The sequence below is a fragment of the Diplotaxodon limnothrissa genome, linkage group LG6, assembly GCF_057381915.1.
Source record: "Diplotaxodon limnothrissa isolate DT_005_m linkage group LG6, D_limnothrissa_male_GT1.1, whole genome shotgun sequence".
NCBI lineage: Eukaryota > Metazoa > Chordata > Actinopteri > Cichliformes > Cichlidae > Diplotaxodon > Diplotaxodon limnothrissa.
Window position 1 is genome coordinate 39,877,181 of NC_140601.1, and position 17,203 is coordinate 39,894,383.

Genomic DNA, 17,203 nt, shown 5'->3' on the forward strand with positions numbered 1-17,203 from the left:
CGAGAAACTGTCTATTTGCATATTTCTTTCTTATAAGCTCAACCTGTTGTTATTTCTGGAGATTTTATAACATGCAGTATCTTCTTGAAACCTAAACTGCAAAATTAGATCGAGCAAATGAGGGGATGTAATTAAAGATGCACTTACTCGTGTAAATAAATACGCTTCACTTTTCTATGGATGTAACTCGTTTTATACAGTCAACCGTCTACATGTCAGATAATGTCAAACAAATGTAGGCTATATGGAGAATTTTGTTAGGAAGAAAATTATATTGAATCCTGGTAAATTACACTGTGTGTGTGTGTGTGTGTGTGTGTGTGTGTGTGTGTGTGTGTGTGTGTGTGTGCGCGCGAACAGATGGACAGATTTAAAGGATGCGTGCTGCTTGGACAGATTATGCCATTAGGCATGCTTAAACAAGCAAATAAAGAAAAATGAAGCGCCTTTTTGTCAATAAATATGATTTGCATTGTTAAAAAGGCTTTTAAATGGAAGATTATTCAAGCTCGATGTTTGCTTCTGTTCTGTTTTTTAAGCCATGCCTCTCTGATGCCGAGCACCAGTCGCCTGTGACTCTGATAATTTATGTTTTGCAGCAGCACACTGACTGAACGTGGCTTCTTTTTGTTTTATTTGAATGACATCAGTCACAAATCTGCTAGTTGAGCTCTCTAATCTTACAGACTAATACCACCAGCTGGGTTCTCTGGATTCAACTTTTCATGTCTCTGTTCTTTGGCACCCTGACGTGTTCAGTGAAGGCAGTGCAGTTATTATGTATGGGATCCCAGAGGCTTGTCTTGACATAGTTTGCAGTGGAGCTGCAATTAGAAGTGTGTAAAAGCACTTTTCATAATCACTTCTGATCCCCTGTGTCTCTTCCTGCACTGCTGGAGGTGGATTGAGCTGCTCTGTGAGAACCTGGAGCACCGTGTGCTTTTGTGTGTAGAGGAAAAAATAATGGCTTCTTATGATGCATCATAATTTGCAATAATAAAATTGTTTGCAACTGAGTGTGTTTGATGTGTTTATTCTCCATGCTCCTATAGCAAAGGGGGGGGGTACCCTGGTACCCTTAATCACGTGATGCGACCTCGGCTTCCCTCAGAGAGCTGAATGTTTTAGCAGGAAGAGGACGGCTGCTGTTGTCTTAAAAGGTTGCCTCAGAAGAAGCTAAATCTGATCTTGGCTCTGTCTGTCTCTGTGTGTGCGTGCGTGTGGGCTGCAGGCCACAAGGATTACAGAGCCGGGGTGTATTTTCAGATGAGCATCCTACAATCCCACAGGCTGTTTTGGACCAGCATGTGTGCCATAGTGGAGCTCAAAGTCAGGCCTTTTCACTTGTATATGTGCAAATTATTTTAACTCATAAAAAACTGCTTTTTACAGAAGTTTGCAGTTTAATTCTGTCCTATATCAGCAACTGACTTTAAAGTGAAACGATCACAGGCCTGAATTATGCAACAGTAAAAGAAAGACCTTAAATATTGAATATATTGAATCGCTGAATTCTTTGACTGAAAAACAAAACGTCTGTTTTGTGCTGAAATGAATGCTAAAGAAGTACGTTTGTAATTTAAAGCTCATAATTTTGACCTGAACAGCTGTTCGCGCCAGGTGTTTCTTTGATAAATCATGCTGCCACGCTGAGAGACTCAACAGGAGGCAACTGATTTCTTCGCTACAGGTTCAGCTTTAATGGCAGAGGCGGGGTATTATTTTCACGTTTCTTGTTTAATGCATGCATATAGTGAAGGAGCTGGTTCGTGCAGGTGAGCTCAGTCCTAAAGCTGCCCGAAACATTTTTGTCTTGCCACACGAATGCATCATCTATCCGTCTGCTGTGAGGGGAAATGCGCGATATCCGTATTTTCCGACAATGTGTGTGCATAAATAATCTTTAGAAAAGCGATGAAATCTGACATTCCGACAACCGCAATGACAGAGATGGCAGCTCTCGACCATTTCCTCTGCTCCAACCCGCCAATAAAACTGCTTTCTGTGCGCATTAATATGAGCGTCGACAGAGAAAATGGCTGTCCTCTCCTCCTCCGTGCGCGCTCTTCTCTTGCGTCTCTCCGAAACGCTGAGCAGCAGCCCGCAAATTATTACCGCGATGTTCCAGCTGAGGAGCTACAGCGGGAAATTCCCCGCAGGATCTAAGACCAAGTTACTTCCTTTGTAATGGCTGTTTGCGCTTATTCGTGTAAAGAATCTAATAAAAAAAATGTGACAGACACCAAACAAGTTGGTTTCTTACTGCAATCATCTAAAGAAGAATTGCACAAAATGCTGCACGGAGGATTTGCGCTGTTTCTCTTCCTGATTTGTGTCAGGTTGAGCTGATTTTGCGTGTGAGTGATGAACAGATCCAGGGCTCGTCTCACAGAAGACACGTGCTTTTTGAATTGCCAAACTTTTATTCCGAGGGGAGTCTCGAGTGGGCCGGCACTTTCTCCACACACATCCTTAAGTGCAGATTTTGGACTGCGCCACACATCAGCGCAGTTACAAACCTCTTGACCCGCCTGCCCTTTTTAAATTTAGATCCGGTTTAAATGCTGTGAACTGGACAGAAATTTCCACGCGTGACAAAATTACTGACTGAACCCGACTGTTTTAGCTCTTTATGATGTGAACATTAGTTCCGTTTGTAAAATGGGGAAAAACATCCTCTCAGGTTTTGTCCCAAACCCATCAATGAGCCTGGTACAAATATTCCTCTGAAACTCTTTTTAAAGCTGCTCACATAAAGGAGTCTTTGTGTCGTTTTTACACAGAAAAAAAGTTGTTTGAAGGGGAAACGGGTAGGAATGGAAACTGGAGTGTAAATTGCACATAAAAACATTAGAGACTAATAGTTTCATTTACGCAGGCAGCCTGCTGGGATCCCCCTGCCTTTTCCAATGAACAAAGTGACTAAAGCTCCAGTCATCCAGCGGTGACTGGCAGATGAGCTCAGCCCTTGTGAAGACTGTGAACTCATGAAGACTCTGGTGGTGGTTTTTTGTTTTGTTTTTCGTGTCAACGTAACATAATTATCCACAGTGTTTTCCCTAAGTAGTGAATTGGAGCCCCGCGCCTCTGATTTCGGTCTATTCTCTGTTCTCTGATCATTTTCACCCTGCAGGCTGTACGAGCCCGGTTGGTTTGAAACCGGTTGAGCCTGCACGAAAATCAAGTTTTCATGAGACATGACGGGAATCCGTGAAAGGAATTCAGCTTTAAAATGAAGAGAACCATGAAGAATATTGACTACCTGCCATGATACCTTATTGAACTAATGTTTTTTCTTCAACTGCCCATTAGTGCGATTACCTATGGGAAAAAGGAAATTAATAAAGGCTAAAAATTGGGTCTAATGTAAACGTTTAAATCCCCAGACAAGTGAAAAAAATGGGGGAAAGCTTTAATTGGGGCAGGATTCCTTCAATGCTTAAGCTCCACAGAACGGACTGAACTTGGTCAATTGGATGTCTGAAATGTCTGGTTATTATTGCGCTATTTTTCGTATTAGTCCCTTTGTGCTGTAGCCGGGGATTCCTGTTTTGTGCGCACACCGGGAACACGCGTCTTGCCCGGATACAAACCAACCAATGGTGTTTTAATGGCGGCGGCACTGCTGCACTGCAGGCGCGCCGAGACCAATCGCATCCAGAGTCTGAGGTGCGCCCATCTTCTCTTTCTGTCTGCGCTCAGAAGAAAAAAAAGCCGAAGCATGGATCAGAACCTGTAGCCTGGAATAATCACCGGGCCAGCTAAAGGCTTAATCCGAGCTTTGCTTCCTTTAAGAGGTTCTGATATGTCACTCACCGCAGCCTACAGATCCAGAGTAATGCTTTGGAGATTAGGGCATCTTTCAAATATTTAGTTTGGGTTTGGTGTTCGACCATTCCCTTTGGGTTTCACCTCCGGGGGAAATTATCTTACATAAATGGTAAATATTTCCCTCTGTGCGCGCAACACCAAATTACTGCTAGTCAATTTCTGTTCTGGCTCTTTCAGGTGATTTTGAGCCGGTTTTAATGAGTTTTATTCGAAGATCCTTTCGCTCAGAAACTGAGAAGAACAGAAAAAATGTTTAAATTTGGTTTATTAGAAATTTGGGGAATTTTAATGCGTCGTGGCATCTTCACTCAGCCTGTAGTCACACCTTTTTATTAGCAACAGTTTAGGAATTTAAAACGACAAATGCTCCGGATAGTTTTAAATTTCCCCGAAATTGTTGGTGCTCAGTCGATCTCTGCTCTTAATTATCCCGATGTGAGGCCTCCTCACCCCCGTGTGGTTTTCATGTTTTTGTTCCTCAGTCAGTGATCGTGGGCCTGCTGGACCTGCGCGCATGATTGAGATTTTAAACCAACCTCAGTTATTTGTTTTATTACGCTTAAAGCAATAAAGGCAGCATATTGTTTACCATGTACCTACATGTTTAGCTTTACATGATAGTGTTTATATTTTAAAGTGATGAAACGTGAAAAAGAAAAAGGAAAACGTGTTTTATTATTCAATAAATATAAATGAGGAATGTTATTAAATTGAACACATTATGTCGGTCTAAAAAAATAATGTGTGTGTGTGTGTGTGTGTGTGTGTGTGTGTGTGTGTGTGTGTGTGTGTGTGTGTGTGTGTGTGTGTGTGTGTGGCAGAGACCTATACTGTAAAATGTAATTAGTTCTCAGAAAAAAAATTATGCAAACTTGTTGCCTTAGAAAAACTAAGTGCAGCTTACTTAAGATGAATTAGGGCATCTTATTCGTTGAGAGTATGCGAAGTTAAATTATGGATTTCTCTCACCCACTCACACACGCACGCACACACAGAATATATTGTTAGTGAAGGCATCATCCTCCTGCTCCTCACGGAGTGCTTGTTCTTGAATTTGTCTTCTCCGCATTTGTAGTTTGCACCAGGGCCTTGCCAGGCTCCTCGAGAAAATCCTTTGCTCTGGAGCTTTCCTGTGTTCCAGTGTGACTTTGGATATATCCAGATGATGAAAGCATTTCACGCTGGGATGTCTAAGATGTTGAAACATATCACAAGTATACCGTAGGGTTCTCATTTTGCAGCTGTAGCCATTCACCAGCTTGCCCATGTCGTCCAGCCGTCCCTCTGCGGGATTATAATCCATGATGATTTCCGGTATTTGATGCTCCTGCTCAAACACTCTCACACCCTTGTGCGGCAGATTTTTCTCCTTTTTTATGTAGGACACTAGGAGGTCTGGGCTGTGAACGCACACCTGGAAGAGCTGAAAGATTTGTGTCTGGGCCGTGTTCAGGACGGTCCACCTTTGTCTGCTTCCTCTTTAGAGGCTCCGATCACAGTTTGTGTGACATAAAAACGTCATTGCATGTTGCATAATTTCCCTGTAAACAGATGCAAGTTGCATTTAAATGCATTTGATGACTTAGCATCACAAGCAGCCCTGCAGAGCTTCCTGATAAATGGCACCAATGCTCGTCCCAGAGGAATTCTGTGAACTCCCGTTAGAATCCGAAACCCCAGCAAGGAGTGCACGGGAGTGGATTTGGGCCATCTCTCTCATCCCTCTCTAAAAACGCTTCTTCCCTCTAAATCAATGTACCTCAGAGTGATTGAATGAATCCGGCACAGCCAGAAAAGGTTAAAGGGAAGACTGGATATCCAGCACTTGAGGAAATGACATCGGTGCTGCATTTTTACACTGTCAGCTCTGCGGGGTGTTTCTTTCTTTGGTGCAGGGAGACCATTTTCTTCAGATCCGTATTTTATCCCTTGCTGGCTGCTGATTGGCTGGCTGCTAATTGGCCGGTCCCGCGGTGTGCTGCTGAGCAGGGGTCCTGGGGCAGACTCGTTTTGGAAGGGGCTAGAGGTCAGTTTCATCCTCTTCTTCAAGCTCACCACAGCCAGAGTTTGAATGGATAGATGTAATGTTACGTTTCTGAAACATTGTCAAGCTTCTCTGTCTTCGAAAATCATATCTCTCTTGTGGTTACCCTAGCGTTACATAAATGACTCCTAAAAGAATATTTGGGAGTGGTGCTCAAGGACGAAATAAATAAAATAAATAAAATGTGTATGTGAAAGAATTTACATCAGTTTTGTGCTTGAACATATTTAACAGTAAATGATCGCAGGTAAGTTTAACCTGACCTGCTGCTAAGACGTAATAGATTTAGATGATGAGTCATGAGTCTGAGGCATTTTTGAAAATTTTTAATTTATTTAAAAATATTCCAACCCAAGAGGAATTAAATGCATAATTAATAACCAGATTGTATGGCCATCTTTTTTTTTAGTTACTTACTCATTCGCTTCCCTTTATCGCCGCTGTCCTTGTGTTGGAATTCATTTCATCTCATTTTTAACTGACGAAGAAAGATCAGCCAGTCTCAGCAAAGATGTTCAAATGATTCAGCCAAGACTAACCGCTCTTTATATATATATATATATATATATATATATATATATATATATATATATATATATATATATATATATATATATATCAACGTAGTTATTCTTACTATTTCAACCTAATAAAATCGAATCTAAAAAATGAGCAAGTAAAAAATTATAAATATAAAAACAGTCTAATGAAAAAAAAATAATAATAATGATAATAATAATAATAATAATGTTTTTAAATAAATTTTTATTTTATAGTTTCTTTATCATTACACTGATACCAAAGTAAATGCATAAATAATCGAATTTATTTAATTTGTTGTTTGTTTTTTTGCGGGTAACATAAATGTGGCACTGTATGGGAAAACAGGGATCGGATTTATGAGCGGAAGGGCGCCTCACTGTGAGAAAGGAAAAGTGAAAACTGCGGTTTAACTTTGACCTTTTTGTTTGATGTGCGTTAAAAACAAGGGGCCTCGCAGGAGCTTATCCATAATTTCCGATTATCTGGGCTGAGAAATCTCATTATCGGGAAAAATTAAACAAAAATTCAAAGATGGCTGTGTTTCATAATTCAAAGAAACAAATCACAACCCCCCGTTTCACTGAAGAGACCAATCAGATGCCTTTAAACCTCACACAGCGAGAAGCTTTCCCAGATCTCTTCCTGGAAAATTCGTCTTATTACTGCTTATCTTTGGGCCGTGACAGCTGTTTTCCTAACGTCTGATGAATCAGTGTCACTGAAAGGTTCAGTTTAATCGCTGAGATCCAATGGACTGACCTCTTACCAAAACACAAATTTATTTTATAACATTACAGGCATGTATTTGATTTAAATGTATCACCCACTTTGCATTTATTTCAAACAACAGAGCGCCGGCGTGTGATATGCGGTAAATCAGACGGCTGAATATAATTACAATATTTTCTCTTTAAGGTGAACGCGCAGAGAATAATTAGATAAAATCACGTGAACGGACCGGGCAGCTATGTAGCACTTGGCCTGACGCAGGGAGGACGTGGAGGCGATCGTTTGGTGTTTATGGAATAACAAAAAATAACCTCCGCTTCATCAGCTGATGAATACGCTGCTGTAGCGACCAAACGCAAATGGGGGAAACTACCTACGCGCTGGCGCGCAATTCAGGCGCCCTCGTTATTTCCTACTCTCTCTCTATTTGCCTGACAAGGCTGGCGTGTCCGCATAACGAGACCGCGTGCATTTTTGCGCACATAACTTGCGCGAAATGATTCACTCGCCGCGCGGGGAAAAAAGCCACCATTTCCCCCTCCCCGAAGAATTCGCAGAGGCGCAAGCTCCTCCTCTCCACTTAGCAACCAGAGCACGTAGCAACGGTTCGACCAATGGGTGCTCGCCTAAAGGTTCCACCGACTGCGGTTCCTTAGCAACGCTGTGAAAAAACTGCGCTGACGTCCATTCTGTTCGGGAGTATTATGGTCTGTCGGGAATTCAGAGTGGCTGGGACTGGAGAAAAATATCTGCTCTGCTAGCGTTAGCGTCCACCCAGCTAACGGGAGGTAGCACTGGGGTAAACATGGAGCTTTCTGCCGTCGGGGAGAGGGTGTTCGCTGCCGAGTCTATCATCAAACGCAGAATCAGGAAGGTAGGCGGGAGATGTAACGTGCTCTTTTCTCCCAGAATGCTGAATAAGACCACCACCGCCGCACTCTCATACTACTGTTAACCCTTGCGAGCTAACCAAGTCCTGTCTGTTTGTTTCTGATGGCATGCAGGGTCGCATTGAATACCTCGTGAAATGGAAGGGGTGGTCTCCCAAGTAAGTCCCGCTACACTGAGCCTCATTATGTTTTCACCCCGCGGCTGCCCTGCCCGCACTGTCTCGGCTGTGGCTGTCGTTAGCACAGCACATCACAGCTAGCGAGACAGCGGGATTAAAACTGAGCACGGTGGAGATTTTTAGCTCGCAGGCTAGCGCCGTGTGTCAGTCTCCGCTCCCTCTGTCTAACTCTGCGTTTTTAATTCGCAGATACAGCACTTGGGAACCGGAGGAAAATATTCTGGACTCCCGCCTGTTCGCCGCTTTTGAACAGAGGTAAGATGTCTGTGTGGCCTTTCTGGGCAGAGCCAGTGAGTGTTCGGTAACTGTACGCTGTCCTCGGTGCACTTTGCTCCCGTGACACTCAAAATGGGTGTCTGGTTTTTCACAGGGAGCGTGAAAGGGAGCTCTACGGGCCCAAAAAGAGAGGACCAAAACCCAAGACGTTTCTGCTTAAGGTAAAGCTGGCAGCTTGCTTTATTTTTTTATTGCGTGTCTCTAATAAAGCCCCAACAAACCCTTCCTGCGCTCTCTTCACTTCTGTAGATTGTGGCTTCTTAATTTTTTTTCTTTGAGTGCATTAGTGAATGAGCAGGTTAAATATGCTAATTATGCATAATTAGGACAGCCTACCCATGAATGGGAGTGTATTCAGTTTGTTTATTGCCTAATGGGGATGTATTGACATGCTAAAACGGGCTTTGACTACCTAAAGACAGGGGTGTCAAACAAGCGGCCCCATAGGGCCAGAAGCACATCGCAAAAGGTGTCCCATCAGGGGGGCTTTTTTCAACTGGGGAAATTGAACTGTTAATTTTGTGGTGATACCAGGCATTAGAATATATATGATAAAATAATTTCTAGGTCCTGACAAATGGGTTGACCCAGAGAGTTTGGCATGTATCTGGTTATTTCTGCTTCTCTAAATGAAGAGAAAAATCAGATATTATGCAGCTGTTTTAATGGACTATAGCTTACATAAGGACTCTTTGTGTCCTGTTAAATAAAATGTGTTTAACAAACAGCCAGGCTGTTTTTCCATCTTCTTCTTTTTTTTACACGCTCTGGGTCTGTTGTCTCTTTATTAAAGCCACTTTTAAAGCAAAAATGGAAAAGCTCCAGGTGGCATGTAATAAATTAGAATTCAGGAATGTTTAAGTTCTCCAATTTTGTAGATCAGTAATAAAAAAAAATCTCACTTGAATTTTAATGTACAAATTTATTTGCCTCTAAAATGTAGTTGTAAGAACTATAAAACTACTCTACTTTAAAGGACATGAGGTGTTTTTCTTTTCTTGAACACATGCCGTTTATGCATTTGTTGTCCCTGTTGTGTAATTTATAAATAGATTAAAAAATATAAAACAAATAGTTTATATACTGAAATGGATATGTGTCTGAAATAAATTATTTAATTAAAATTTTATGATTACATGTTACTTTCCAATGAGCCGAGGAAAACATCACGGCCTGATGCTTCATCTGTTCAGAGCGGTGAACCGTGAAAATTGCTTAATGAGCGGCAGTTTGTCTTGAACAAAATGCCAGAGTCTCCACTGACAGGGCTCGTTTAAAGGGGATTGGTAGAAGTTGAGTAATAAACATGGTGCCCTGAAACTAGTTATTGCTGTGAATTATTGATGTAAGATTAATATCCACTCTTTCGATAGTTAGTTTATTAGCAGTCCAATATGACAGGTGTAGGTAGAAGCAATCAATAGGCTGTTTAAATTACATTTTACAAATTAATAGAAAAAGCAGACGATAAAAGAATGAATGAATCCCTTTTAACTGATTCAGTTTGATGTTCGCTATGAAAAATGGTGTCATTTTCTTAAAATACTAATTTCAAAAATTTTCTGATAGGCTCAGGCAAAGGTGAAGTCCAAGTCCTATGACTTCAGGAGCGAAGCAGTCCGAGGAATGCGCGTCACCTACCCGACCCCAGAACCGATTGCCACCCCCAGGGCCAGAGAGGGCCTGAGAGCTGTCGTGCCCACCATCTTCCCACCGAGTACCGTCAACCGTGGAGAAAGCGTACGCGTCCGACCGCCTGAACTGAGCCCTCGTGAGCACCAGCAGTCTTTGCTTCATACTAGTTCAGAAGACCTCATCCACATACCTAAAAAGAGAGGTCCCAAGCCTAAGCCGCGGTTTAATGAGGTCTTCTCTGAGCACCATAAAAGGAGAGGGGAGGAGCAGGAGAGCCACGGCCCTCACAAACTGGCTAAGCTCCAGGGGGGCGAAGACATGAGGCTGGTCAAACTGGCCCACAGACATCCAGAGAACCACGGCCACAGCCATAAACATCATTACCACCACCATCACCACCACCATCACCACACACAGCGCTCTGGGGAGAGCTCCTACAAACAGCTGTACTCAGACCGCGGCCTGCATCCTCACAGAACAGACATGGACACTCACAGAATAAAGGACGTCTCCGCCTACCTGGTACCTGCACACTTCAAGCACCACTCCAAAATGAGTCTGAGTCGTCCCGCCGAGCTCCCCCAAATGGAAAAGCCTTATTTTCTGGACAGGCCGTCCCCAACGCGGCTCGACGACGATTTGGACGAAGTGACGTGGAGGCCGTCTCTCGGCAACGTGGAGAAGGTCCTGGTGACAGACGTGACCACCAACTTCCTGACGGTCACCATCAAGGAGAGCAGCACTTCTAAAGGCTTCTTCAAGGACAAAAGATGACTGACTGATGCTCTGTTTTCTGACTTTCAGCAGATCTGAAGTTTATAGGACATGGTGGGATTATCAAGCAACGCAGATTTTGTATGTAATGTAAAAAGGCAAATAACATAATGTGCATATGTGTATATAATATAAAGCTGGACATCTATTTAATGTATTGACCAAATCAAATGAAGTCCCTTTCACATTGTGCAATGGTTAACATGAGTTGCATGTTTCCTTTGCAGCGAGTGGCTACTTTCTGTACAGACCTTGTGACTTTTACTATTTTGCATTTAAAACTAACAAGAATGTATTTTTTCCACGTTTCTTCCCACCTGAGCTGTGCAGCGAGGATATTTAATTCAGGTTGTGGTCTGAATAATTCTCTTTATTTGAACTGATTTGACTGAAAGGTTTCGCTTGATTTCAAATCCTGGAATAATATTTAAAAATTAACTCAAGCACTTTGAATTTAAAAGTATTAGAAAAAATCTTTATGTTGTCTTCAAAGACCGAGTTTGCCTCGGAGATTTCTAAAACCTAAAGTAAATTAACAAATTCAACACACTCTCTGAAGTTTTCCCAAAGTTAATATAACATTTTCCATTAACATAGTTCCTATATTTTACATTTTCATAGAAAAACGATCATACAGCTTTGTTGTAACTGACAAAAAAGAGGTTGTTGTCAAACTGCTTTTTAGACGCTTTTCAATAAATCATTTGAATTTCTCATTTCTTTGTGTTGTTTTTAAACCATCGTCAGCCCTCCGGGTTCCGCTTAGATCCATCAATTAGACCCGACAAACGACTTAACCGCCGGGCTTAGTTTTATATTCCCCACATATAATAATATCTCTCGATTTCAACGCGTTGTTTAATATTTATTTATTTATTGAAATTTCTGCAAAGTTGCGCCAAAAGTTAAAGGCCTCGGGCTCATCACCCAGCCCGGCTCGCACAGTCCTGCGGGAGGCCTACATGATTCTCCCTCCAGAGTTGCAACAGCACAAATTTCTCCCCCCTCTGGTCAATAAAAGTCCGTGAATCTGCTTTCATTGTTTAATTTTTGTATGCGTCGTGACTCTACGTGGCTGCATGACCGCTTAGTTTTATTATTAAAAAAAGAAAAAGAAAACGATTGAAATGACCAAATGCAGCCAGTCATTCCAATAATTATTCCATTTTTATTCAAGGTATATTTAAAAGCAAACACATTTTTAATGTTTTTGATTGATTTCATGATATTTTCTGTGTATGCGATTGCGCCAGGACAGGCCTCAGACAACAGCCTCAGAGTGCGGTGAAAAATGAGAAACGGGTAAATTGTTCCGCATGCAGGTGCACACATTTCACAGCAATATAAAGCGGGGCTCTGCTTTATTCATCCGCGACACAGGCCTACTCACATGTGGACCGATCGCGGGTTCTACGGCGTTCATACTGTACAGATTGGAGCGCTTCAATCACCGCACGTGTGTGGCGTAAAATCAGGAGCGACGCGGTCAGACAGGAAAACGGGTGAGGTCATTAACAATCAATTTTATCGGTTTTTAGAATAAAATAATAATAAAACATACATATGTCGCCTATAAAAATATGACAAAAACAAACCCTCTTTAGCTTCATTCGTAATTTCTGTACGTAAACAGACTGGGGGCGAATACAGCAGGCCTGTATATGTCCTCCACATGATGCGGGTGGTGCAGTGGCTGATGTGGGTTCAAACTTTCTGAACGACTGTCTGTGGAGTTTGTGTTCTCTCAAAGCCCGAGGACATGCGCGTTAGGTTAACTGGTCATTCTGAGGTGTCACAGTGGTGACCTGTTCACGGCGTGCGCCTCCCTTCGCCCTGCGTCAGGTGAACGATGGTGCACTTTCAACGTTTGCTTGTGTTCAATTTTCTGTCAGCTACAAGTGTGGACTGCCGTCTTGCGCGCGCACGTTTTGTCCCACATTTAGTTTTATGCATCCGGTCAGCCAGTTTATCCAAGTTTGAAATCCGGTAATTATCACACAAATATACTTTATCAGAACAGCAAAATCCTTCGTGTTTGTTTCATTTCCCCAAAAACGAAATAAAATGTTTCTTAGAGCTTTTGTAAAGCAAAGCGTGAGGACGGGGGGAAAGGTGTGTGAAGGGGGCGTTTAGACGCACGAACACGGCTAAGGGAAAAACATTCTGGCCTGCCTCCGCTTCAAGGTGTTAAGCAGAGAAAAAAACGCCATCTAATATGCAAATAACTTGAGGCGCTAAAACTTTTATGTCACTGAAACCAGAATCCAGTCGACTGTCTTCAGAAAAAAGGAAATGATTAAGATCTGCATGCAGGTCTGCAGTCTCGCTCTTATTCAAACAAATAAATACAACTTTATTGGAGCTTATGATTTATTTTATTCTATTCATTAACAAATTTCAGTCTGTGCAGCTACAGAAATAAAGGCGTAAAGGAGCAAATTACAAAGAATTCACTCTAGAAATAATACAACACATGCATATTTTGGTCATTAGATTGAAAGATAATGAGAAAAGAGACTCCAGCTTCAGTCCATGGTCAGTCAGTCACAGCAGGCCTTTTACTGCAGAGAGAGAAAACAAATTCAGATTAAAAACAAGTTTGTCAGTGTAGTTAAAAAAAAATAATTCTATATCCCCTTAAATCCATATGTACTGTGAAGTGAGGCACAAATCAGTCTTAATATTCATATTAACATCTAATATTCAGGTATAGTTTTAGATTCAAGCAGGCCACCAAACTTGGTTTACTATCTTTATGACCAAACCACATGGACATCACTTCACCCTTAACTGAAACTTTATCACAGGGAACTCAGATCCTCTTTCATGTCAAAGTGACACTTTGGCGTTATCACAATTTAACTCAGAACTGGCGAATAAGCCTGATTTTGTCATTCTTAACCACTGATAGTGAGCCAGTTTGACTTTTGAAAAGAGTTAAGCAAGAAAACTAATAGTGTTCAAAGAAAAGAGCCCTGGCTGTGAGATATTTTCTCACAGCTTTCTGAGGTTTCCTGTTGTGCCAAACAGTCTTGATAAAATCGCAAAAAACAGGAAGAGCACTAACACAACAGCAGAGACAAACTTCCAATACAGAAACAAGTCATTCAGTTCAAAAGAGACAAGGGCTTTAGCCATCAGGGAATAAAAGGTGTCTAAAAAGGTGACTGAGATGAAAACTGAGGGGTCTGTTGCTGTGTAGATGCACTGTGCTGTAGTCACTCATGAATAGTTTGCAGTTGGGGTTAGAAGTGAAAGTTGAGACTTCGGGCGACTTTTGCCACCTTTTAAACCGGGTGTCCATAGTTTCTGTCGCAGCGTGGGTAGCAGTGAGGGTTCAGCCAGTGCTCCAAGTTGGTCTCCCGGGCCCTCAGATCCAGAGCCTGCATGTGGAGCAGATGCTCCTGCAGGGAGAAGATTGACATCATTGAATAAGACGAACCAAAAGACAGATGAGTGCACACTGAAAGAAACAACGAAAGAAAAATGCTGGAGCTCATTTTGCAAACTGAAACACAGCACAACATAAAATGACAGAGATGAGTAAACCGAGGGTGATATCACGTGTCCTGTACAGAGCTGGGGGATGTAATAAAAGCAGTGCACGTGCTTTCAGAGAGATTACTTTAAGAAGCTCAGGTACTGACAGGAACCGACAAGCTCAGAGTCTCAGCTGTAACCTGTAAATTAGATTAGGTGACTCGGACCTTTGTGTCCGTGCTCTCTTTGTCCCACAGAGAAAGGGTCAAAGGTTTTTGTTGTTTTTCTTTTACAGGTACCATATGTATTAAATAATATGTAATGACACAGTTTATTATAAATATACACATAGAATATATTCTGAAAAATGATCCTAGGTAAAATTCCCTTTAATTATACAATAGATGGAATTATATTGTATTTATTTGTTATATTTTATTTAATTTTCATTTGTTTGTTTTTTTACCTTATTTTAATTTTTTTTAACATATATATTTTTCTTGTCCCACTTGACCTTTTTTGACCTTATTTTAATTTTGCATGTGATTTAACGCAGGAAGAGTCACTAAATTACACTAAACAAACAAAGACTAATAAAATGAGGTGAACTCAAAAGTATTTGCAATGTACAAAAATTATAAAAATTCATTCATAAAAACACTCACAAAGCTTTAACGCTTACCATCTCTAAGCAGACTATAAACAATAATAATAATAAATGTTTTATAAAATATTGTAACACGCTTTAAATGTTCTCTGAAGGTCTATGAATGTTTTAAAAATACTGCCTTTGCAAAGCTCCTCACCGGAGTCAGTGCTGACTGGTCTAGAAACAAAGTGATAAGACAGATTTGCTTATGCTTTTATATCTTCAACTTAAAACTGTTTAACCCGCATAAATGTGATTAAACACTATAACTAAAAGCTTTAAAACACACACAGAATGAATTCATTATATGGACGAGTGACATGAGCAGGACTCAAATTTACCAGAAAAACCAAAATTTAAATTGCTTGCAGCACTTACACTGTGTTGCAATGTTCGGCTTTTATCCTGCTGACAAACAGGACAGCACAAACTGTGGCAACAGAGCTGAAGAGGTTCAATACTCTTGGTTAAATCTGTGCTTTTTCCAATATACTAACTGTGCTCTTTGCTCTGAGTGGACCTTACCCTCATTGGCTCATCGGGGTAGCCAGCCTTCATTGGCCGGTCCTGCCTCTTGGTACGGAGCAGCTGCTTAGCTACGCTCTCCTTGATTATGGGGTTTGCATCTAAAGGGAAAAAAATGTAAAGATAAGAGTTTGGAAGTAAACGTTTACTTACGTTGACTTCTTTCGGTGCTGTAGAAGAAGGTTTAGCAGGTTAGGATAAGACTGTTTTGCTCTTGCCTTGTAGATGTGAGTCAGTGTTTGTGTTTTGGCAGCTTCCTCTGTTTTTGCTTATTCTTAGACTCAGGAACTAAAACTGCCTGCTTTGAATTTAACCTCTGCCTGAGATATTTTGTTTGTGACATCTGTTTTCTTGGCAGCTAAGTTGTGGTTAATAAGAATAGCATTCCTCTCACTGAAAGCTGTACTCAGGCCCATAAATAAAACTCTCACACTATTTGCTGCTCGTGAGCTGTGGCTGGCCCGATCTATTTAGCTAGTGTCTATGTGAGGCTGTTTATTCCCCAGTGGCAGGCGCACGCGCACACACACACACACACACTCTCTGTCTCCCTCTCTCTCTAAGCCCGGGCCTGCATTAGGAAGCAGGGTATTTGGTGGAAGGTAACAAAGTGCCCATTCAGCCCCCTCGCTCCCCAGGGAGTCGAGCCCATGCAGCATGTGACCCCAGCAGGCTTTCTGTTCCTCTCCTGCCACAGGGAGCTGCTGTGAAACTCTGTCAACACAGGCCTGAGCTGCTGGTGCTGCCTGGAGCCTCAGAGAAACGTGGCAAAAATACTCACGGTGTACGTCCACCTGTGGATTGCCACAAAAATAAACCATCCTGATGACATGAAAGTCTTCTGGCTTAAATCAGGCCAAAAGTCAATTGTTATAAAATACAACAGTGTTTCAAAAAGATTGGGCTAAAAATACAAATAAAGATCTTCTGCACATCTATGTAAATATTTCTACCACAACAAAAGGAAGGTGCAGCAAACTACCCTTAAAATAACCTATTCTTACCACAATGGTATGCATTACTCTTCAACGTCTAAGGATATAACTACACCAGCTCCCTCACAATTGCAAAAAACAAGACGCAGAGCACCTGAAAAGGTGTTCTGATGTGACAGGTCACTGTCCTCCATGCGTCAATTCCCTGAGAATTTCCTACCTGTGTAAATGGTCAGCAGGACCACGCAAAGCAAAAACACCACCAGCTTCTTCATCTTTTTCTTTTTCGCCCTTTTCCTGCCTGAGCCCTCTCAACTCTGAGGTCCTGACCAGAGTCCAGAGGGGGTGAAAAGAGGAGATCCTCCTCCTCCTCTGCTTCCTCCTTGACTCTGGCCACAACACACTGCCTCAGACTACCAAGGTTTCAAATAAACTGTAAATATTAGTGACACATTAGCACATGTAAAGATATATAGTTTACCAATTAATGCTTTAAAGGTGAACAGTTCCTGTGAATAACTAACTAATTTACAGCTCCTTATTTTTATTATTGTACCCTAACAGTGTCGTTTTGCATGATTGAGTGTTAAAAATTATCCATATTATCGTATGCTGAGCTTTTTGTAGACCCCATCAGTTCCTCCTCTTTCTGAAACAAGCTGCTTTAGATCCTCCCCCTTTAAGACAAATTTGTTATGATCAGTTGATCCATG

At 41.6% G+C, this 17,203-nt stretch overlaps 2 protein-coding genes across 2 annotated transcripts; one reads left to right on the forward strand and one right to left on the reverse strand.

Annotated features, from left to right (window-relative positions):
• The first annotated feature begins 7,868 nt into the window (after window positions 1–7,868).
• Window positions 7,869–11,520, forward strand: cbx8b (chromobox homolog 8b). The gene is made up of 5 exons (XM_085356431.1): window positions 7,869–8,021; window positions 8,152–8,195; window positions 8,406–8,471; window positions 8,587–8,653; window positions 10,062–11,520. The coding sequence occupies exons 1-5, from the start codon at window positions 7,953–7,955 to the stop codon at window positions 10,899–10,901; spliced, it is 1,086 nt and encodes a 361-aa protein (XP_085212557.1). The 5' UTR covers window positions 7,869–7,952; the 3' UTR covers window positions 10,902–11,520.
• A 1,756-nt stretch (window positions 11,521–13,276) lies between these two features.
• Window positions 13,277–16,792, reverse strand: lg6h17orf67 (linkage group 6 C17orf67 homolog). The gene is made up of 5 exons (XM_085356433.1): window positions 16,711–16,792; window positions 16,606–16,608; window positions 15,556–15,656; window positions 14,186–14,305; window positions 13,277–13,462 (listed from the first exon to the last, which is right to left on the reverse strand). Exons 1-4 carry the CDS (start codon window positions 16,763–16,765, stop codon window positions 14,189–14,191), a joined length of 276 nt encoding a protein of 91 aa, XP_085212559.1. The 5' UTR covers window positions 16,766–16,792; the 3' UTR covers window positions 13,277–13,462; window positions 14,186–14,188.
• Between the last annotated feature and the right edge of the window lie 411 nt (window positions 16,793–17,203).